The sequence below is a fragment of the Danio rerio genome, chromosome 10 (genome assembly GCF_052040795.2).
Source record: "Danio rerio strain M-AB ecotype USA chromosome 10, GRCz13ab, whole genome shotgun sequence".
Taxonomy (NCBI): domain Eukaryota; kingdom Metazoa; phylum Chordata; class Actinopteri; order Cypriniformes; family Danionidae; genus Danio; species Danio rerio.
In genome coordinates this window covers 11,117,277-11,142,389 of record NC_141030.1, presented here as the reverse complement: position 1 = coordinate 11,142,389, position 25,113 = coordinate 11,117,277, and the positions used below count along the sequence as shown (strand labels likewise).

Sequence of the window (25,113 nt, the reverse complement as noted above, 5' to 3'; positions counted from 1 at the left end):
AGGAATTGAGTTTGAGATTTATGCTTTACAAGAATATGTATTTGACTGTGTATCTTAAAAAATTAAAAACACTTGGGCTTATAAAAAGCTAAATTATTTGAAACTAAGCTATTTTTTGTTATTTGGTCCCCAACATACAAATGGAAGTTATCAGCTTAACTCAAGTTTGCTGCACAATAAATCACACATTTAAAGTCTGCGTGATTGGGAAGTTTTTGAGACTTATTCATTACTTCAAACTGAAATGCAATATTGAGTAGGGTGGAAAGCTTTCTTTTGCATATCATTCCATCATAGCAAACTAACTCTAAGAGAGGGTATTAACCTCAGACATTCATTGAAGATTACCAAAACAAACTTTTTTTTCAGTGTATTAACTTGCACCTATTATATATACACCTTAAGAAAAACAATGGGAGCTAGCAATTAAAACTTTTTTTAAGAATTTAAGGTCACTGATATGAAGACAAACAGCGAAAATAAACAGAAAAGAGAGAAGAAAAAAAAAAACTCAGATTACCTGGCACCTCCACTCCGTACACCACCACATCTTTCATGTCCAGCAGTCGGCTCAGTGTTCCCTCAACCTCAGTAGTGGAAACGTTTTCTCCTTTCCAGCGAAACGTGTCTCCTGTGCGATCTCTGAAATACATATAGCCAAAGTCGTCCATCACCAGCACGTCCCCTGAGAGAAGAGAGAGAGTTGTTAATTTATTGCCATATCAGCTTCTCTTGCTGTTTTATAGCAAAACCAGATCAAATTTACAACATTTTATATCAGAACATTTTCACTTTTCTGTAATACAAAAACAAAAATAAAAGTATAGATACCTGACAAATATGCACTGTCTCCCTTTTTGAAGACATCCTGGGCAATTTTCTTATTAGTGGCTGTCTGATTGACGTAGCCATCAAATCGCCTGAGGGGGTCGTTCTGAATGATTCGACCCACCAGCTGACCAGGCTCTCCTGAAAAGTAAAGGAATGAATGTCAAATGAGATTGTTTTTGCATTCTCTGTAGTGCCTCAAGCAGTATGTAATACTGTCAGCTGATGCCTTAGTCAATATTAGGCATCATTATTGTTATCAGTGATAACAATGGCGATATTATTAGAAGATTTGTGTCTTTGCTTTCAAAATGACTTTTATTTTGACAGCACTAAAATATCAAAAAACAGGAACTCTCATTCTTAGTCTTCTATAGTTTGAGGTTTTTGATTAACAGATCTGACTTGCATGCAAGTATTGCATATTTTCACAAAATTATTTGAGAAAATATGAATCCTAGCTGGTAAGGTGGGTACCATGTTTTTTTTTTAACAATTTCTAAAAATGCCTAGAATTTGATTAATACATGGTCATCTAAATAATTATTCTTTATATGAAAATGAGTTAATGTTTCTTTCGCAATTATGCATTTTCAAAAATATTTCAGAAATTATTTAGAAACTATGTTAATTACATTTAAATCTTATGGCTCCATGTATTAATTCATGTGTTTTAAATGATAATACACCTTTATATTAGCCATCATGCTAAGATATCGACACTTGCCAACCAAAAAAAAGCAGCTATGCAGAAAAATCCAACTGTTTATATAAATAATATTTTATACATGGTAATAATAATCTGACTTTACATCAATAAAGGCAAATCAAACCGTTGAGACTGACTTTACAGCTAGGGACAAATAAAGAGACAGCTTAAAACGTATTTTCTCTCAGAATTTTCATATCTATAAAATGATCTATATCTATAACTTTTAAAGCAGCTATAAAAATGAATTTACAAGCAGATTTTTTTCTAATGTCTACACAGCTTCAATCAATAAATAAATATAAAGCAAATGTGACATTACCAGACTTCCAGGTTTATAAAAACTTGTAGTCTGATTTTTATGTAAAGAACTGTTATATCAATATGAAATGATGCTTAAGAATGCCTTTCTTCCTTCTTTCATGACACATATTATATTCCAAAATTTTATATAATATGATATAATATAATATAATAAAATATAATATAATATAATATAATATAATCAAAAATATGTTTTTCATTTTTTGACCGTTTATAACAAATCAAGCATTTTTAATCAGCTACTTTAAAATCATAAAATCTTTTGTGGGTCTACTCCATGTATCTTTTCTAAGGTTTTTATTTATTTTTACAAGATTTATTTTTACAAATGTTTAAGCAAGTACTGTACCTGGACCGCATGGGATACAGACTCCATCAGGTCCTCTGATGAGCTCCATGGTCTCCTCATCCACTTTGACCAAGCGGATAGGGTAGACATAGGGCAGGATTCGGCTATTAAATCCACAAGCACCTGTCTGAAATTAAAACATCATGTGTTCTCATTAGAATTGCAAAACTACTGTAAACACTATATCAAGCAACTATTTTTTCAATTATCTTAAAGAGTCAACATTACAGTATTATCAATATTATTATCTTTTATCCAAGAGAATTAGTGACTGGAGCGCATAATAATTGTACAGTTGAAGACCAAATTATACATTTTTCAAAGGTTTCCTAAGTGCTGCTTAATGGAGAGAATATTTGTTTCCAAGATCTTTTTAAACAATAATTTAACCACTAATTTCAGTTGTCTTTGCCACGATGACAGTACATAATAGTGGTTTTATAAGATACTAGTAGTGCCATATAAAAGTCCTTACTAAGTTAATTAGGTTAACTAGGTTCATTCGGTTAATTAAGCAAGTCATTAGACAAGGGTGGTTTGTTCTGTAGCCAATCAGGAAAAAATTATATCTGATTTTTTTTTTATATATCTGTTTAATTCTATTTAATTATATTTTTTTAAATGTTTAAAATCATTGTAATACAATCAAAAGATTTTTCTCCAGTAAAAAAAATATATATATATATATTTGCTATAAAACATTATTTGGGAAATATGTGAAAAAGAGCTAATAATTTAGTTTCAACTGCAGGTGCAAACTCGCATGTAAGCTGAAACTGACCTCTTTAAAACATTCTTCCAAAGCTCTTAGCTAAGCCAGTTAATTAATTCTAAATTTTTATTGCCAATCTCAGCCAATCATATCCTTTTGTTTTGGATAAATTTTGAAATTCCACAACCAGCTCCGACCAGATCCTGCTCACATTGACTTTTAATGACCAAAAATGCAACATATTAAAATAGGATGAAGCAATTTGGATACACACAAGATTGTGTGATTTTTACAAAAAAAGTGTAAATTCAATATACCGTGTTCAAGGTATACCACGGTTTGGAAAAGTCTTTTAAAAACAGTCAAAAACAGTTAAAAACAGTTTTAAAACAGTCAAAATTTTCTGTTAGACCATACCTAAGGTATGAGTAAGATTTTTTTATGTAGATTTTTAGTTTTTTATAGGACAGCAGTATCTCCAGCAGAAAAGATCTCCAAAGATGCTGTTTTAAATAGTTAAAAAAAATCTGTGTTTTTTTAAACAAATTAAGGCAGCAGAAGTCCATAATTCATTTAAATTATTTAGCCTGACACGTTTACTGCTCCAAAAATATTTTTAATTTTTGCCAAATTAAAATATATTGTGTACAAATGTCACCCAGACATTTAAAAATAATATATTTAGAGCAGTAATCTAAATACCGTGATATTTATATCCAAGGTTACATACCGTCAGAATCTTATACTGGCCCATACCTAGTTACAGGTAATAACATTGTAAAGAATGTTCCATTCTACTTCATAAGACCTCAGTGTATCATCAGTAGACACATGTATTCATTTTGCTTAGCCTATACATTTTTTTGACTATCAAAGTTTTGGTATCTGCTAACATATGTTATATGAATCACCAAGGACCATGGCTTCAGCTAAAAATCTTCTTTATGCTCTATTTAAAAAAATAGAAACGTCGTCTACAATGTCTGTGGGTGTGTATATTATCTTTAAACTGTCATTTTTGGGTAAACTATCTCTTTAAATATTCCATAAGCATACATGCTAGTTTATGATGGCCTCATAAAGTTTATGGTACTGCACAAATTGCCACAACCCCCAAAAGTGCATCTATCCATTTCCACATGCATTATCCAGTGTTGTAATGATTTACAAGAGTACTGCTCATAAAGACTGTGTACAGACACTCAGTCTAAAGTGTGTTTTTGTATGAACAGACCTTGTTGTCGAAGTTGCCCAGGCTACAGTTGCACTCAGTGGCACCGTAAAACTCAGCGATCTGTGGTACATTGAAGCGGTTGGTGAATTCCTCCCAGATGGACTGGCGAAGGCCGTTCCCGAGTGCCATGCGCACTTTGTGCTTGCGCTCCGTGTCCTTTCTGGGCTGGTTCAGCAGATAGCGGCAGATTTCACCAATGTACTGCACAATCTGAGATGTAGGACAAAATATAAGCACAATTTAAATCCAGGGTAACTTTAATTTGCAGTCGACACAACTGCGACACTAAATTTGAGGTCTGGAGTGTGTTAAACACTGATTTTGATTCTGTTGGATATATAAATCATCACATTAATATTCATCTATGACAGATGTTTCCAGTAGGCCAGTTCCCATAACTTGTGTAATTACTGTATACAAGTTTAAAGTATACAAACAAAATCTCAAAATTTGTTTAGTTTGTGTATTTAAACTCATTTACATTGTTTGTGTACTTACTTAAAGAAAAAAAAAAAAAAAAAAACGGTAAAAGTCTTAGAGCAAGGGTGCCCAAACGTTTTCTTGAAACGATGAAGGGCAAAGCCAAATTTGATTGAGGGTCGTGGGCCGAAGATAAATATCAAGTTGTATTAAAAGTAGCCATGGATAATTTCATCATTAATTTCAAAATAAATATGAAACATAACTTTGCTATATTAACTAATGCAAAACAGATATATTTTTTATTTATAATGTACCTAATTTAATGAAAACATAAGAATTTCATTTATAACACAATGGAGTTTAATGCCGAATACACTAGTCAAGCAACACCTGCCTTTGCTTTGATTTGCTCATTGAGGACTTCTGAATTCAGTTCAATACATGATTAAGTCTTTAGCGTTTTTACAATGTAGATTATCTCAAAAGTGCTTAACATAGAAGTTCTAGTAGATTAAAGCTGTGTCATACCAGTTTTCAGAGTTCAGTTTAGTTCAGTTCAGTGTGGTTTAAGTTTCACTGCTAAAAGTCCAAACAAACACAGAAGAGCAAATCCATCGATGAAATGCTCCACAAGTCCCATACAAGCAAGCAAGTGGCGACAGTGGGGAGGAACAAACTTCACCAAATTGTGAATTTTGGTCTATGCATTGAGCAACAGTATTGTTCATTTCAAAACTAAAATCATTTACAATATTAAACTGAAAAATTCAATTCAGGTTTGTCTTATGTAGCTCAAAAATAAAACTAACAAACAAAAGGTTACGTTAATTAGAATGACTCTATTAAAGACATTAACCCAAACCCTAATTTCTCCCTCTCTTCTGAGATGGGATGGCAGGCCCTAGTTTGGGCATCTCTGTCTAGATGGCCAAAACAAGACGAGCCAATTTTTGAACATTGTGTTACACGTTTATACAGTATATTAAATTTTTTTTTAAGAAAGAAATTAATTCTTCATAAAAAATTTCTTTATCATGAAAAAATTATATACATTTATTAATTAGACATTAAGCAAAAGAAGAATTAATTTAGGTGTCTTGCATACACCCTTATTCAAAAGTAAGAGGTTGATAGTTTCAGGGGTTAAAGTAAAAAAAAAAAAAACCTGAGCCTGAACTTTTGTTTTAATAACAAAAGTAAAGTAACAAGAGCTTAAAGTGCTTAAAAACTGGTAGAATGAGACTGAGATATGAGATTATGCTTTGCAATATTCATTTAAAAGTACTGTCAAATAAAGTATTTTCTTCTAAACAATAACAAGTGCTTAAAGGGCTTAAATAACAAGTGCTATAAAATGCTAAAGAACTGAACTGCTAGACTGAAGATTAGAAGTGAAATCAAGGCCATTATTACTCATTTTTTCTATTTTTCTTTTCTTTTTTCTGGGTCCTGCAAACACTTTCTTTTTAAGACATTTGGACAAGAAGAGGTCCAGTGGAGGAGGCTGAGGGTCTGCTGTTTGTCCAATCATGTTTTTTTTTTTCTTCTGTCAAATGAAAATATCAGGCTACCTCAAAATCGATCACTCCACAGGAAATATGTATTTAATTAATGGTCCGCTGTTATTATTTCACAAAACCTCAGTCAACATTTTTAATAAAAGTAATTAGATTAAAGATAATGTCTAATGATTATGATTTATTTCCTCTGTCTTACTCTCGGTGCATGTGTGTGTGCGCTGCGTGCAATGGAAGAAAATGACAATGAACCTCAAGGGCTTTATTTTGAGGGTCCAGGCCCAAAGAGCAGGGTGCAAAAGCATTAACGGCGTGTCAGGTGTGTCAGAATCCACTTTCGCTATTTTAAGGATGGAAAAATCCACTTTGCGCCGTGACACATGATTTAACATGGTTGTGCTTATTCTCTTAATGAGTTATAGGTGTGTTTTGAGAATAAACCAATCCCAGTCTCATCCCCTATTCCCTTTGTGCCATAGCGTATTTGCTATTTACATTTATATTTATTATTTATATTTATGTAGGCTAGAAAACATTATTTTTGTAATATTTTAATCCTTTAATTATTTTTCCTTTGTAAAGATATTTGTGTATTGATGTACATTTATATTATGTATAATCCTGTGTGTATTAAGTAATGTGTAAGTGAGGCGCACAACTAACGCTCTCTGCGCTGGACTTTAAGTTCTGCTTTGATTTGGTCTATTGTGCCGGCGTAAATGCACACACGGCGGAGGCGCACTCTAAACTCACACAGGAGAAAACTTGACTTGTGGATAACATGAAGGTGCGCAGCCTAATTCATTTCATGTTTTGCCTAACTAATTCTTTAAATAAAACTCTCTTGAGCTATTAGGGGAAAACGTAGAAGAAATTTGTCATTAAATTAATTTTAGCAGAGATGCAGCTGCCAGTCATTTTCACATTAGTTTTTCAGTTAGGAATTAATATTAGACTAATAGAAATGTCTACACTATAAATAATTTTATACTTTATTTATTCATTATTATTATTATTTTTATTATCATCATTATTATCATTATTATCATTAAGCTATAAATTGACAAAATGCAGAATCCTTAAAAATATTTGCTTTCATTTTGACATCGCTAAAAGTCACTTTTACAGTTGTAAAGAAACATCCCATTATACAGCAGCAGTCTCAAGTTAGGACACTAAAAAATGCCTTTTGAGTTTAAAGATGATCGGCCTGCAAAGTCAAGTTTACAGTGTTACAATTTAAAAAGGTATACTGTGCGTATGTGGATTTACCGCGGATCCACCCCTTACATGTGCTGCAGGCTGAATGATAATCTAGGTAGATAGACAGGCTCTCTGTTTTGCTACATTAATGCCCTAAAATGTAACTAACACATTATTTTAAGTAACTACAATTTTTTTATAACATTCAATTGTAACATTTATTTTTTGCCTAATGCTGATATTGGTTGGGTAATAAAGCGTGATGACTTGGTTATGATTTAGTTTAGCTTGCATGTGTGGGCATAGTTTGACGTCTTTACCTAAAACTTTAAACATTTATATTATTTGTAAAGTAATACAGCTCTGGATAACTTGAAACAGCGACCACAAGTCTCTCCTCCATCATTAAAAGTTTGCCATAGACGCCTTGACAACCCAAACACTGCAGTCACCTCAACAGAAACCCTGCAGTGCTTTTATTTGACTGAAGAACGAAAATATACGATTTATATTTTTTCCTCACTGCAACACGCTGGAGATCCGGCATGATACCGGAATACTTTAAGCCCTGCATTTTAAATATTTTTGAAAGTCTTCAGGTTCATGGTGGCGAAGTAGGTGGCATGATCGCCTCACAGCAAGAAGGTCGCTGGTTCGAGCCTCAGCTGGGTCAGTTGGCGTTTCTGTGTGGAGTTTGCATGTTCTCCCCGTGTTTGCGTGGGTTTTCTCTGGGTGCTCTGGTTTCCCCCACAAGTCCAAAGACATGCGGTAAAGGTAAATTGGGTAAGCTAAATTGTCCGTAGTGTATGAGTGTTAATGAGTGTATAGGTGTTTCCCGGTGATGGGTTGCAGCTGAAAGGGCATCCGCTGCGTAAAATACATGCTGGATAAGTTGTTGCTGTGACGACCCCAGATTAATAAAGGGACTAAGCCAAAAAAGAAAATGAATGAATATTTTTTATTATTTTTCAATCTTAATCCTTTGTTTTCATATTTATTTCCTTATTATTTTTGTCAAAACATTTACAACTGTAACTTCTTATTAACTTTGGAAAATGTTTGGTGCATTTGGTGTTAAATTTAGAAAACATCCTTATTGTCACTTAATATAAATAATATGCAACTTTCATTCATTGATTTTCTTTTCGGCTTGGTGCCTTTATTAATCTGGGGTCGCCATAGCGAACTGATCCGCCAACTAATCCAACAAATGTTTTACACAGCAAATGCCTTTCTAGCCGCAACTCAAAACTGGAAAACACCCATAAACACTTGCATTCACACACATACACAACGGCCAATTAAGCTTACCCCAATCCACCTATAGCACATGTGTTTGCACTTGTGGGGGAAACCGGAGCACCTGGAGGAAACCCACACAAACACGGGGAGAACATGCAAACTCCACACAGAAATGCCAACTGATCAAGCCCAGGCTTGAACCAGTGACCTTCTTGCTGTGAGGGGATCATGCTACCCACTGTGCCACGTGACACCCATTATGCAACTTATTTAACTTTTTAACAACATTTTCACCCACTGAAATGACATAAATTCTCCATTATTCCACATGAATAGACATCCTTTACTTACAGTGCAGTTGTATTTGATACAGTCGTCCCAGAACTTTGAAGCACTGAACTTCTTCCTGATCACTACAGTCATTCCATGGATCAAACCCTGTCCAATTCCCACTATGTTTCCTGACGGACACAGACAACACACCTACTGATTACTTCCATAAAGTAAAGACAAAGAAAGTTCATTAAAAAGAAAAAGTAATTTCTTATTTTATTTAAACTGCATGAAAAACATACAAGCATATTAACAAACCACAAAGCTGTCACACAGGAAGTGGCCTGAAATGAACTCTGTGACAGGAAATGTGCACACATCATGAAGGTTTTGATCAGCCTGTGTTCAGTCACGTACCTGCAGAGTGGTAAAGCGGCAAACAGTCATAAAGCACATCCTCAGGCTTCATCCTAAAACCATAGTAGACCAAGGCAGCCATGCGGTAATACCTAAGGTAAAAAACAAAGAAGAGACCATGTTAAAAAAGGACAAAACACTGTAGGAAAAGGAGTATTGAACTATCACACACTTACCGACTATGTACAACAATAGCAGCTTTTGGCATTCCAGTGGTTCCGGATGTGTAGATGTAAAACAGCCGATCTAAAAGCAAAAGAAAAGGAGGAAGAAAACAATATATGTCATGCTTGTGCATGCTGATCCTTTTTTATTCCATTTTTTTGTGATCAACTGACCCTTCGCTAAGCCACACCCAAAAACCGACACACACCAATCGTGGCTTAGCAACCGTAGCTACGCACAGGAGGACTGTCAAGCTTGAGCTAGGGAAACTAGCTAAAGCGCTGTGCATATGGATTGTGGTAATCTGATACCCGATATCCTAAAAGTTTGGACAGGGTGGTGGAATTTTTTTTTTTCTTTTCAAAACCTAAAACACAAGGGGACAAATGCCAGCGTGGATCAAGCTCTGTGGGGGGCCGTAAAAGCAGCAAAATTCAGTCATATTTCCATCTGTTCAAGCTATTAATATTTGAATTACATATCAACAGAACAAAATAGAAATATGATCCCAAACTGAGGACTTGCGATTAATATACTTCACCCGCAGCTGTTTTTCAGTAATTTATAAGCCTTATGTCCATATCAGAGGTAAATTCAACAATGCTTTTGTCTGTCTTTTGGAGATTTAGTCATTGCTGACGACGTTATAGCGGGTTAGTTTCTGCTTTTATATTTGGTGTCTGATTAATATTTGCTGGTAGGGAAAATCTATTTATTGACTTCTGCTTTTCATACTTTGATTTGCATTTCAATTTATTTTTTTTGTCCACTCAACTGCAAATTAGAATAGAAACGGTATAAAAAGCACACAAACATACTGACAGTAATAGGTACTGTACATTGTTATGGGTCAATGATGCTAATATGTGGCACAAATCCATCAGTTTCCCATTTCTGGCTGTTAATTCTCTGAATGAATTATGTAGAAGCACTGTCCATGTTCGTTTCCTCATCAGTTAGTAACACTATACTTCATTGCACAACAATTAATCTACCGGGCTTTTAGGGAAAAGAGACAATGACGGTAATCATTGTTATTTTTAGATTATTTTAAAATTTCACCTCTCCTGCTGTGCATGAACTAAGCTGTTGAATGGTCAGCGTATGAAGTAGTTTCAATTTTGATTAAATTATTTTCTAATCGGTTGCGTATTATGTTGTGAATATACCCCTGTAATGCATGTCTGGCTTTTTTAGATATGTCACCTGTTCGCCAAAAATGACTAATTATATCCCTGGGAATGTCTGACACCGGCACATCCATATTGTAATAGAAATGCCAGGCATCAGTTCTTCATTACTGATAAACAATAAAAATCATAACTCCACATTACAGAAGCTGTGATCTGACTATTGCGAATGCACACATTGCGATATTGTTGATAAAACAATATATTGTGCAGCCATAATGCAAACAGTGGAATTTGACCTAAATTCAGACCCAATAAAGTTCCTCTCAGGACCTTCAAGACAAAAAAAATATGTCCCAAATTAATTCCATTTAAACTGCTATTTTAATCCCAGTGCCATTCAAACAAAATGTTATATGACCTTTGTCCACAGGCTTCCAATTTTTTAGTTGTTGCAAAATTATGAATATTTTGACTTTTTTCAGGTTCGCCCTGTGGAGCAAATCCAAATTTTTCTCCTGTTTTCTGCGTTAAGCTCCATGAGCCAAATCAATTTAAATTATGTAATTATGCAAACAACTATACATACAAAACAAACACATGGTTTGTTTGTTTTGTATGTACACAAAGTACTGAAATGTGCATGTATGTGTTTTACTTATTTAATATGAAAATGCACAAAAGTAAGAGTAAAACATGTAATGTTTCTTATTATTGAATTATCCAAGACTGTTATGATCATAAATAATCTGCTGAATAATAATAAATACTTCATCTTTTGTTTATAAGTGTTAAATTTCATTGCATTATGTAAACAAACTTCACAGGTTGAAATCCTTAACTCAATTAAATAATTTTTAAAATAATTTTTTGATAGTTATCTCTAGGACTGATGCTGGCTAAGAAATTTCTGGCAAGTTAGTTGGTAATGCCCTTTTTACCACAGAAATTTTGTTAACTCATATTCAACAATATTATAGTTAACTAAAACTAAAAACACACAATTAAATCAATTTTTAAATAAACTGGAGGTTGATTTTTTTCTATTTTGAGAGCATGCTACTTGCCTGTGAAGCTGCGATCTGGTTGTTTGGGCTGGATTGTACTAGTGGTCTCCAGGAGCGGGTCTAGATGCTCTGTTCCTACAGGAACCCGCTTAGGGTCCCATTCACCAGAGACGAAGAGCTTAACAGTCTTTCCCATGGAGCTGTGCACCTCACACATTGCTAAAACAAATAACATGCAGAGAAAAATAAATGAAGTCACCATCACAGGTACAAAACTACATATATAAAAGCTGGCCAGAAAGTTAAGAAATTTTAAATACCCGAAACTGAATATATAATGTAATGTAATATGTGCTTAAAAGTTGTAAGTTGTAAGCAGTTAGTTTCAAAGATTTAAAGTTAAGTTTGTAAGTTAGACAGACTGCTATGCAAATTCTACACCATTTGGTGGCTACATCATTGTTAGCTTTTTTGCCATTCTGGGAGGTTGCTAACAATGCTAAAATATTTTAGAACATTAACATGTAAGTACATTAACATGTTTCAACACATTGCTAGAATGTTAAAAGCTCATTTGACACATTGTTAGCACTGCTAGTAATTAGCATCCTAACTTGTTAGTTTCGGCATATTTATAGCATGTTACAAGCATGCTTAAAAACGCTGCGAGGAAGTTTTAGCACACTGCTAACATGTTACTAGCACATTGTTAGCATAATTTTCGCAGCATATTGCTGAAGTAAATTAACACTTTACTAATATGCCATAGTTACTTTTTAGTCTTTGCAAGTGAGACTCATTTTTATATTTTATTTCTTAGAAAAACCAAAAGTCTGATCATAGCTAACATAATAACATGACAGAATGAGTCTAGAAAACTTTACAGTGAAAACACAGGACAAGCAAACAAGCCTGGCAATGTTAAATCAATAGGAACTAAAGCTGACTCAACCTGGCATGCTTTATGAGTCAGTTTCCAATTACTTAAGAGACAACTTGGAGCTCAATTACATTAGGACATGTTGCCATCCATGACCTCTAGTATGAGTCCTTTTTGCTGCAGTGATGCTTGTTCACTGTGTGCTTTGACCTTTGACTGGGATAAATCTTCATTCTTTACCCTATGCTACTCATTCATTTGATTCTCTAGAGTACACATACTTGCCACTTCCTTATTTGCTTCTTGTAGTGTGTAACGCTTGCAACACTTCCTTCACTGACACACTTATATTCAGGCAACAGAACAGACATCATTAACAAAATAAAATCCTTGTCTAAAGTCAACATGAAATCATTATTTACCTTCTTGCTACACATTCCTTGTATTACAGTGCCATATGAATCAATGCATGTCATGATTCAATCCAAAATGGATTTAGTCTTTTAGAATAACACAAATTAAATAAACTAGTGGACTTTCTTTTAGAGTCTTCAAAATTTTAGATTCAATAATATAAATATCCTGTATCAACCAGTATTAATTTTGTTGATAAAAGATTTTTGTCATAACTTTTGTGACGAACAGGTTTCTACCCTCAAAAACTACATGAAAACTAAATGAAAATTAAATGAAAATTAAGTGATAATGATGACAACTATAATAAAAATATACTGATTTTTTTCGTTGACTAATAAAAATGAGACATAATATGAGATAATGTGATTGATGTTTTGTATGGAACACATATCATTTGCCAGTCAAATGTCATTACTTATTTAATCAGTGCTATATCTGAGCACCAACTATTGTAACACTAACTGCAAGAGCTTGGTGGACTAACATTGCAAATTGGACGTTAACTTTTTTAAGCCCTTTCAAAGAATTAATGGCTTGAAACTGTTCAACAGACTGGTTAAAAAAGACTACATTGCAGAAAAATGATTTTCATACTTTGAATTTTTGTTTTATTTCTAGTCCAAATATCTAAAAATTCTTGAATCCAGAAGAATTTTCTAGACAAACAAAACATATCGTCTCGTTTTAAGAATTAATATGCCAAAAATAAGTGAGTTTTTCCTTAAAACAAGCAAAAAAAAAAAAAAATCTCATGTCAAAAGGAAAAACAAGATTATTTTGCTTACCCCACTGGCAGATTTTTTTTGCTTGGAATAACTGACTTAGTTTAACTTAGTTATTTGTAAAAATGAGAAAATATGTTTTGCTTGCCTAAAAAATGCTTCTTGGTATAGGAATTTTTAGATATTTGGACTAGAAAGAAGACAAAAAAAAAAAGTAAGAAAGTTTTTTTGCAGTGTAGTAGTTTACCACTACTTTAAAATAAATATAAAAATTAAAATAAAGGGTTTGCAAAATAATTTCACAATCCTGCATTTTCAGTGGGCCACTGTTCTTACATGTGGATTGATTGCTGACACATAATTTTACATATTACTTATGACATACAGTTAAATTATTAGCCCCTCTTTGAATTTTTTTTCTTTTTAAAATTTTTCCTGAACGATGTTTAACAGAGCAAGAATTTCACAGTATTTCTGATAAAATTTTTTCTTCTGGAGAAAGTCTTATTTGTTTTATTTCGGGTAGAATACAAGAAGTTTTTTTATTTTTTATGAACCATTTTAAGGTCAAAATTATAAGCCCCTTTTAGCCATTTATTTTTCGATAGTCTACAGAATAAACTATCGTTATACAATAACTTGCCTAATTACCCTAACCCGGTTAACCTAAATAACCCTTAAGTTAAGCCTTTAAATGTAATTTTAAGCTTTATAGAAGAGTCTTGAAAAGTATCTACTGTAGTCAAATATTGTTTACTGTCATCATGGCAAAGATAAAATAAATCAGTTGTTAGAAATGAGTCATTAAAACTAGTATGTTTAGAAATGTGTTGAAAACAATCTGCTCTCCGTTAAACAGAAATTAGGGAAATAAATAAACAGGAGGGCTAATAATTCAGAGGGGCTAATAATTCTGACTTCAACTGTAAATAAATATTGCATATCTAATTTTTAGTCTTGAATGATAAGACTACATTCCATAATTTAATAAGACAATATTTTCATTGAATTACACTTAAATTAAACAAAATATATTTTAGTCAACTAAACCTCGAGTAGATTTAGTAGACTAAAATCTTATGAAATTTAGTCGACTAAAACTAAAATGATTAAGAAGACTAAAATATGACTAAAATAAAACTGCTTTTAAGTCAAAATACTATGACTAAAACCAAATCGAAATTTGCTGTCAAAATTTCATCATGTCACTATCATGTTGTATTATAATAGTAGCATATTTTACAACTCAGCTGTCATTGTAACAGATTAGTGCAATGTTTTACACACAGTTATCGTTTTTTTAAACATATTGCTATTGTAATACAATACACTACAAGATATGACACAATATGTGGCTACATGATATTTGAAATGATTACATTGAAATATTTAGCTTTTCTGCCAAACATATTATTATATGAATTCGATTTCAGAAAATGGCTTGAATAACTTTAGGCTGAATATTTTAGAATTGATGCAGTGAGTTTGTGTTATAGTGCATCTGGATAATACTGTATAATTAACTAGATTATATATATATATATATATATATATATATATATATATGTACGTACGTATATATATGTATTTGTACTTATAGTTAATAGCTGAAGTCAGAATTATTAGCCTCCCTGAATTATTTGTCCCGTTTATTTTTTTCCCCAATTTTTGTTTAACGGAGAGTAAATTTTTCAACACATTTCTAAACATAATAGTTTTAGTAACTCATTTCTGATAACTGATTTATTTTATCTTTGCCATGATGACAGTAAATAATGTTTTACTAGATATTTTTCAAGACACTTCCATACAGCTTAACGTGACATTCAAAAGGCTTAACTGGGTTAATTGGGTTAACTAGGCAGGTTAGGGTAATTAGGCAAGTTATTGTATAACGATGGTTTGTTCTGTAGACAGTCGAAAACAAATAAAGTTTAAAGGGGCTAATAATTTTGTCCTTAAAATGGTCTTTAAAAAAATGTAAAACTGCTTTTATTCTAGTCGAAATAAAACAAATAAGACTTTACGTATAAAGATTTAATAAGACATACTGTGAAAATTTCCTAAATCAGTTCAACATAATTTGGGAAATATTTAAAAAAGAAAAAAAAAATTCTAATAATTCCGATTTCAATAAATATATATATATATAAAGAAAAACATAATGTGCTTTAAATTTTTGGGAATTCTTAGTATTACATGATACAGATATTGCAGTAATACACATATTTATTCACTATATAAATTAAATGCAATTAATCTTTGTTAAAGCTACAAATGCTATAGTTTATGGAACCTGAATGCTTTAAACTCCAACCTTTTAATATAACAACAGAAAAAAGTATGCAAATTATGAACTTTAAACCCACAATGGGCAAACTTTGCAATTAAACCTACAAATTACATGCATTTCAAGTTGTGGTGCCTGGTTACCCTTGATTCCTACTTGACATTGTGCATCTTGCAATGCAACTGCGATGTCAATGCGATATATTGTGCAGCCCACAAATACATAATGCTGCTAATATTCAGGAAATAGTATTCAGTAATAAATTATTTCAAGACATTCTTTTTTTTTAAACTACTAACAATATAGAGAAGTAAACAAGTCTGGCAAATTCAAATCTAAAAATGACCTTAAAGGGCCCTCGTTTCAGCAGGGTGTTTTCACACCTCTACTTTGGAAAAAGTCAGAAAAGTGGGCGTGTCCAGCTCTGTTTAGGGGGGAGTGTCGGAGGAAGAAAAGAGGCTTGGTGTGGGAGTGTCTATTTGGGCGCGCTGAATTTCAGAGTCAAAACACACAACCACAGCGGACAATGTGACTGCCACTTACTGATGTCCCACTATGGAGAGCCCCTGAACCACTCATAGATGTAAGCTTGCTAAGTAAACCTAAAGATGAATATAATGGAAAAGAAGTAAACACGATTTTAAATAATAAGTATTATTCAACTTTACAAATTTTTACAGATGGTTCTAAAGAACCTAGTAGTAAAAAGATAGAAATAGGTGTTAATATTCCAGAGTTCAAAGTAAATATTAGTTTAAAATTGTCCAATAATCTATCAGTATACACTGCAGAGTTAACAGCTATAATTATAGCATTACATTGGGTTGAACAAGTCAGACCAAACAAAGTAGTAATCTGCTCAGATTCATCTTCAGCCTTAGTTAGTATAGCAAACTCAAAATCAGATAGAGAGGATTTAATAACAGAAATCTATTTATCTTTATATTGATTAAAGGAAATAGGAGTAGTCGTTTATTTTTGCTGGGTTCCATCACATATTGGGGTATCTGGTAATGAAGTTGCTGACAAATTAGCAAAGGAAGCACTAAATAAGCAAGAGGTGGAGGTAAATGTACCTCTGGGGAAAAGAGAGGCAAAATCGATTTTAAAGGAAAAACTAATAAATAAATGGCAAATTAGATGGGATAATAGTAATACTGGAAGATGGCACTATTTAGCATAGCTTTAGCATCTTTGGCCTGTCTCTTTTGAAATTGCTGAGGAAAATAATGTGTGTTGTTTTTATTTCAATTCACTGACTGCAATCACCAAATTCACTGTTTGATTTGATTGATTACAAGAGCTGGATTCACTGGTCAGATGCACTAGTAGCCCACTGAGAACATCTGCTGTTTACAAGGTGGTAATGCCAAGTGAAAGGCATAAACTAAAAATAAACAGACCATTATTGTTCATCAGCATGGACGTAAATATATTTATCGCTATATTTATTTATATAGTTATCATGCTTGTTGTGAACAAACCTTTACAGTGCCACATATTTCTGGCTTGTATACTAGGTTTGCATGTGACGCATAAGGGAAAGCTTTGAGTCATGTGGGTATAGCCTTAATCCCTGTTTTTGAAACAATGTAAACAGGTATAAACATGCCATCAAAGTAATGTTTTCATCAACAATAAGCATCAAATGACTTCTCACCTTCTGTTAGCTCACTGCCGAACACCACAGCTTTGGCGCTGGAGATGTTGACACAGTGAACCAGAGCCTCTAGTCTCAGGTTGAAGTTGATAAGTGCTGCCTCCACGCCGATCTTCGCCATGCCCAGCCAGAGGCCAACATACTGATGGCGGTTCTCCATGAACAGAGCCACCACATCGCCCTCCCTGAAGCCTTGCTGGAGTAAAAAGTTGGCCACGCGATTGGAGTACTCATCGAGCTCCTTGAAGCTCCATTTCTCATCCGTTCCTTCGAAAATCAGAGCTGTCTTGTTTCCATACTTCTTGACGGACTTGGCAAACAGTTTGGGCACTGTGTTGCGTTCACGTAGGTGTTTCTTGACATTCAGTTTTACCCTCAGCAATACACTGGCTGCACTGTAAAAAAAGGGGGTAGAGAAGTGATTATTTTAAAATTACAACATTTATATTTAATAAATATGTAATTTTTTTTTAAATGTAACCAAAACATTGAATAGTAATTCAAGTATTACAGTTTCCACAATGATATTGAGAACGTTCGAGGTTACAGAAGTAACCCTTCGTTCCCCGAGGAGGGGAACGGAAGTGCCATGAATGGGAGGATTCGGATCAGAAGCCGCTTATCTGGAGAGTATTGAACGGGCCAATGAATGAAATTAATTGGCAGCGTAAGCTTGCGCAGGTGTGCGACATCTGCAATCATCTCAGCATATAAGCACACCTGAAGCCAGCAGACGCCATCCTTTTAAGCTGAAGAGACTTTCAAACAGCTAAGGGACAGTCATTATGGCGACGGAATATGGCACTTCCGTTCCCCTCCTCGGGGAACGAAGGGTTACTTCTGTAACCTCGAACGTTCCCCTTCGGTTGGGGAACTTCAGTGCCATGAATGGGAGAATATGGAAAGCGCCATAATGACTGCACCTTACCAACACCCCCGATGAGGAGATAGTCAAGCAAGCGTGACGCACCCACATCATGGGGGGCGCGGTCCTCCAACGTGTCCCTGGCCCTAATTTATCCTACTTCAACAGAAGTTTTACGGATTTAGATATATTTTTTGGGAAGTCGTGAGCATCTAGATAATTCTAGGAAATACGACAGTACGTTGGGAAGCGTGCAATCCCGATAGGGAGGACGCTGCGGAGGCCATCCGTTACCCAAGGGGGGGATAGATGGCAGAATTTACCTATGGACTAGCCCTAAAAAGGGGGAGTACGCATAGCAAAGAGTGGTTAGCGGAGAGGGAAGACACGGGTCCGCCCAGGGGGGGGACTTAACCGTGGCGGAATAAGCATATGGGATCGCCTAGTGGGGATCACGCATAGCAGGCACCTATACCCAAAACGCGGGCTGACCAGCGGGCAGACCTACAACGTAGTGGGCCAGCAAGTGACTCCTCCGCTGAGTCAGTGCTGGGGGCCACGGAGGAATCTGCAGGGCTCACCTGACGGGGAACTTTACTGACAGATAAAAAAGGCGCACGTACCTCCGTGTTAGGGAGAATGGCGCAGCAAGCGTGTTTCAACACCCTACCGAGTTGTCTCCTCAATCACCAAAGGGTTACCTAATACCCTTGAGGAAACCGGCTCCACTCGCAGATTGTAAAACCTTGCAAATGTGTTGGGTGTCGCCCAGCCCGCAGCTCTACAGATGTCTGTTAGAGAGGCGCCGCGTGCATGCGCCCAAGAGGATGCAACGCTCCGAGTGGAGTGTGCACGTACTCCCGGGGGACACGGCTGACCTCGACTCGACACAATCCAGTGGGATAATCTTTGTTTCGATACGGCACTTCCCTGCTGCCGACCGCCATAACAGACAAAGAGCTGCTCAGATGATCTAAAATTCTGAGTACGGTCCACATAAATGCGCAGAGCGCGAACTGGACAAAGTAAAGAAAGGGCTGGGTCTGCCTCCTCCGGGGGCAGCGCTTGCAGGTTCACTACCTGATCTCTAAAGGGGGTGGTAGGAACCTTGGGCACATAACCGGGGCGGGGTCTCAGGATAACGTGAGAGTAATCCGGCCCGAATTCCAGGCACGAGTCACTGACCGAAAATGCCTCCAGGTCCCCGACCCTCTTGATGGAGGCCAACGCAACCAGCAGAGCTGTCTTCAGGGACAGAAATCTTAGAGATACTGATTCGAGTGGCTCAAAGGGATCGGATCGCAGACTCGTGAGAACGAGGGCGAGATCCCAAGAGAGCATGAGAGGGGGGCGAGATGGATTAATTCGCCTAGCACCCCTAAGGAACTGGATGACCAGGTTATGCTTTCCCACGGTGCCGCCAGCTACCGCGCTATGATAAGCGGAGATGGCGGCCACGTAAACCTTGAGAGTGGAGGGCGACAGCCTGCTGTCCAACTTCTCTTGAAGGAAAGAGAGCACAACACTAATCTGGCAATTTCGGGGGTCTTCTCTGCGAGAGACGCACCATTCAGTGAATAGACTCCACTTCAGGGCGTAGGCGCGCCTCGTGGAGGGGGCTCTAGCCTGAGTGATGGTATTAACCACCGCAGTCGGTAGGTTACCTAAGTCTTCCTCGCGTCTAGGGACCACACGTGGAGGTTCCAAAGATCGGGGCGAGGGTGCCAGATGGTGCCCTGTCCCTGAGAGAGTAGGTCCTCTCTCAAAGGGATCCGCCAGGGGAGGGCCGTCGCGAGGAGTGAGAGCTCTGATATCCCGGTCCGGTTGGGCCAAAGGGGCGCAACTAGCAGAACCTGTTCCTCGTCCTCCCTGACCTTGCACAGAAACTGCGCGAGCAGGCTCACTGGGGGAAACGCATACTTGCGCATGCCCCGAGGCCAGCTGTGGGCCAGTGCATCCGTGCCGAGAGAGCCCTCGGTCAGGGAAAAAAACAACTGGCAGTGAGCGTTCTCGGGGGAAGCAAACAGATCGATCTGGGCCTCCCCGAATCGCGCCCATATCAGCTGAACAGACTCGGGGTGGAGTCTCCATTCTCCAGGGCGTAACAGCTGTCGTGAGAGCGCATCGGCTGCACGATTGAGCGTGCCTGGGACGTGAATGGCGCGCAGCGATTTCAGCCGCGGGTGACTCCAGAGGAGCAGACGGCGGGCGAGCTGAGACATGCGGCGAGAGCGCATACCCCCCATGCGGTTGATATACGCCGCCGCCGCCGTACTGTCCGTCCTGACCAGCACGTGTTGCCGCTCCAGCACCGGTAAAAAGCGGTGGAGAGCGAGGAACACTGCCAACAGCTCTAGGCGATTGATATGCCAATGCAGCTGGGCACCCTTCCAGAGGCCCGCAGCCGCATGCCCGCGACACACGGCCCCCCAACCCGTGTTGGAAGCGTCTGTTGAAACAACAACATGGCTGGACGCCTGTCCTAGAGGCACACCGGCCTGTAGGAACGAGGGGTCGTTCCAAGGGCTGAGGGCGCGGCGACACAGCGCAGTAACCGAGACCCGGTGTGTGCCCGCGTGCCATGCGCGTCTGGGGACCCGATCGTGAAGCCAGTGCTGAAGTGGTCTCATATGGAGCAACCCGAGCGGCGTGACGGCGGCTGCGGATGCCATATGCCCCAGGAGCCTCTGAAAGAACTTCAGTGGGACCACTAGTTTGCTGTCGAGCTCCCTCAGACAGTTCAGCAACAGGCGAGCGCGTTCCTCGGAGAGGTGCGCTACCATGGTGATCGAGTCCAGCTCCATCCCGAGAAAAGAAATCCTCTGCACGGGGGCGAGTTTGCTCTTTTCTCGGTTGACCTGAAGCCCCAGTAGGCGGAGATGCCGAAGCACCTCGTCCCTGTGCATAATCAATTGCTCCCGCGAGTGGGCTAAAATCAGCCAGTCGTCGAGATAATTGAGTATGCGAATGCCCGCGAGCCGAAGGGGCGCTAGGGCACCCTCCGCGAGTTTGGTGAAGACCCGCGGAGACAGAGAGAGCCCGAAGGGGAGGACCTTGTACTGCCACGCTCGACCCTCGAACGCAAACCGCAGAAATTGGCGGTGGCGTGGAAGAATGGAGACATGGAAATACGCGTCCTTCAGGTCTATGGCTGCAAACCAATCCCGAGGACGAACGCATTGGAGAATGCGCCTCTGCGTGAGCATTCTGAACGGCAGCTTGTGCAGACAGCGGTTCAAAACGCGCAGATCTAGGATTGGCCGTGACCCACCGCTCTTTTTGGGTACGATGAAGTATGGGCTGTAAAACCCACTCTCCATCTCGGCTGGAGGAACCGGCTCGATTGCACCCTTCGCCAGGAGGGCAGCAATCTCCTCTCGCAAGACAGGGGCGGACAGGGGGTTGACCCTGGAGAAATACACGCCCGTAAACTTGGGGGGCCGTTTCGCGAACTGAATCGCGTAACCGAGTCTGATTGTGCGTATGAGCCACCGCGAGGGGCTGGCCCGCGCTAACCAGGCAGGCAGAGCCCTCGCTAATGGAGTCATCGCTACAATCGCTGACGTACCAGCGGTGGGGCAGCGCGGAGTGGGTGTGCTGATCCGGGAAGCACGAGGGTCCCGCGGAAAAGCTGGAGGAGAGCGATTCGCTCTGGCTCCGCACCCTGACTCCGGAGAGGGGGCTGGAGGGCTGAGGGAAGGGAGACCGTCCCCCCAGCGCTCGTGAGCCACTGGCGAAGCACGTAGAGTCTGCGAGCCGGAAGGCAGCGCGTCCCGGACTGGCAGAACTCGTGCAGTCACATCCGGGGAAGGGAAAAAGTGCTCTTTTACTGATGTTTTGGTGGCACTGAAAAGTACCGTTGTTATCGGGGCCCCGCCCTCCAGCGGGGAAAGAGCAAGTTTCCTCTTCTCCGGATGGCCTGTCTCAGGGACGCTTCGCGGTCCGTTTACCGGACTTAACGGCGCCCTGGGCAGGAGGGGCTGCCTGCTTTCGAGGTGAACGCCGCGCCCGCTTGGCCGGAGGCGCAGGCGGGGGCGGGGCAGCACTCGTTGGCGGGCGCCCTCGGCGAGGAACAGCGGAGGTGGATGGCTCGGCGGGCGGAGCGGGCTTACGGCCACGCCGATAGATGACATTGCCCATCGCATCCGACTGCTCTTTCACCGCCTTGAATTCCTGGGTGAATTCACCGACGGTGTCGCCGAACAGGCCAGCCTGGGATATGGGCGAGTCAAGAAAGCGAACTTTGTCAACGTCGCGCATATCGGCCAGGTTTAGCCAGAGGTGGCGTTCCTGAACCACAAGTGTGGACATCGTCCTCCCCAGCGCACACGCGGCGGACTTAGTAGTCCGAAGAGCATAGTCGGTCGCGGTGCGCAGCTCATGTAATAAGCTTGGGTTGGACCCGCCCTCGTGCAGCTCGGCCAGCGCCTGCGCTTGGTAGCGCTGGTAGGTGGCCATCGCGTGCAAAGCAGAAGCAGCCTGGCCCGCAGCCTTATAAGCTCTGGCTCCGAGGGAGGCAGACAACCTACAGGCTTTGGACGGGAGGCGGGGCAAACCCCGCCACGTAGAGGCGCCGCGCGGACAAAGATTGACCGCGATAGCGCGCTCCACTGACGGGATCGCCTCATACCCCCTGGCAGCTCCGCCGTCAAGGGCGGTGAGGGCGGAGGCACTCGCAGCACGGGCAGAGAAAGGTGCCCTCCAGGACTGCGTGAGCCTACTGTGCACTTCCGGGAAGAAGGGGACGAGAGGCTTCGAAGGCTTCGCCTTCTGGTCCTCTACGTAGCACCCATCTAGTCGGTCCGGCCGCGGAGCTGGGGGATAAACCATCTCCAACCCCACGGCCGAAGCAGCCCGGGAAAGCACGGCTAACATGTCCGCTTCAGGATCCGATTTGACAGCGCTCACCTGCCCGGAGGGGGCGAGCGGGTCCGGATCTTCGTCGGACAGTGAAAGCCCACCCTCCGATGCCGCGGAGGACATCTGATCTCCGGTGTCAGCGAGTGTGAGAGCTACCATCTGGTTAGACGGATCACTCTCACCACCCGAAGCTTGGATGGAGCGCCGTGAGGAGCGAGAGGTCCGCGAGCCCGTGGGCGGCGGATTAGCTCCCGCTGAAACCCTCAGATCTGCCCGAGCGCCCGCTGCTTTTTTAGAACAGGAGGCAACTGGGGTGGCTCGCTCTCTTGCGAAAGTTAGCCGCGATCTTAGCTGTGCAACGGTCATGGCATCGCAATGACGACATGAACCGCCCGCGAGCACCGCATTAACATGCTGGACCCCCAAACATGCAATGCAGTGATCGTGTCCATCATCCGGAGACAGGAAACCCCCGCATCCAGAAACGCACAGTCGGAGCGCCATCCTGAAAAGGACGTGCTGCACGACTGTGTTGCTCTTTTAGGAAAGTTGCAACTATACGCACCGCTCTGGAGGACCGGACCCAAAGAACCGCAGGCAAGGGAGTAACCCAGCTCGACCGTCTGCCACCGCGAAGACCCACTCTGGACCGGGAGACACACTCGTTCGCTCTGAAGTGCTGATCAGCAAGAGGAACCCTCATCGACTCACTCAGAAAGGATCTGAAGCGAAAAGGATGGCGTCTGCTGGCTTCAGGTGTGCTTATATGCTGAGATGATTGCAGATGTCGCACACCTGCGCAAGCTTACGCTGCCAATTAATTTCATTCATTGGCCCGTTCAATACTCTCCAGATAAGCGGCTTCTGATCCGAATCCTCCCATTCATGGCACTGAAGTTCCCCAACCGAAGGGGAACATAACTGTTTTTGTTCTTCTTACTACTAAAACTGATACTAGTACTACTACTACTAATAATGTTTAGAAAAATATCTAAAAAGAAAATCAGCAAAGTTTAATGACTGCCGAAAGACAAGACTGGAGTATTGATTTCGAAAAAAAAAAAAAATAAAAATAAATAATAATAATAATAATAATAATATATATATATATATATATATATATATATATATATATATATATATATATATATATATATATGTATATATAAATATATACACACACACACACACACACACACACACACACACACACACACACACACACACACACACATATATATACATATACATATATATATATATATATATATATATATATATATATATATATATATATATATATATATATATACACACACACACACATATATATATATATATATATATATATATACATATATATATATATATATATATATATATATATATATATATATATATATATATATACACACACGCACGCACGCACACACACAATACATTTTTACTGTATTTTAAATTAAATAAATGGAGCTTTGATGAACATTTTTACTTTTAATGGTAATGCTGTTGATTCAACTTCTTGCTTAAATGACAAATAACCAATCTGTAAGTGTCTGGAAGTGGTGTTTAAGCATGCACAAACACTGTCACATTACTAAAAGCAGTGATCCCTGACCCATAAGAGTTCTTATGTCCATTAACAGCTATCCTAAAAGCCTAGTCCTCCAATCCAGGCACTTACAGAGTAATCTGTGCTGCTGAAACGATAAACCCACACCTCCAGGGCTTGAAGTAGAAACTGACTTTCATAACCCCTGGCACTTGCAACCAGTGACAAAACTCTTGCTTGCTATTCAAACAAAGAAGTTCAGATTTGAACAAGAGAAAAAAGAGAAAGTCTTAAGACACTGAGCAGTCATGCTTCAGATTACTCAATCTACATT

The 25,113-nt window shown here is 39.2% G+C and overlaps 1 protein-coding gene across 1 annotated transcript in view; it reads right to left on the bottom strand.

The window, feature by feature from the left end:
• The window catches only part of slc27a4 (solute carrier family 27 member 4), a 44,013-nt gene that overhangs the window by 6,584 nt on the left and 12,316 nt on the right, over nt 1–25,113 (bottom strand). Inside the window, 9 exon segments of the mRNA NM_001017737.1 lie at nt 521–685; nt 832–969; nt 2,211–2,337; nt 4,157–4,366; nt 8,893–9,002; nt 9,232–9,323; nt 9,408–9,477; nt 11,594–11,752; nt 17,503–17,897. Of these exon segments, the coding sequence (NP_001017737.1) occupies nt 521–685; nt 832–969; nt 2,211–2,337; nt 4,157–4,366; nt 8,893–9,002; nt 9,232–9,323; nt 9,408–9,477; nt 11,594–11,752; nt 17,503–17,897 (1,466 nt within the window).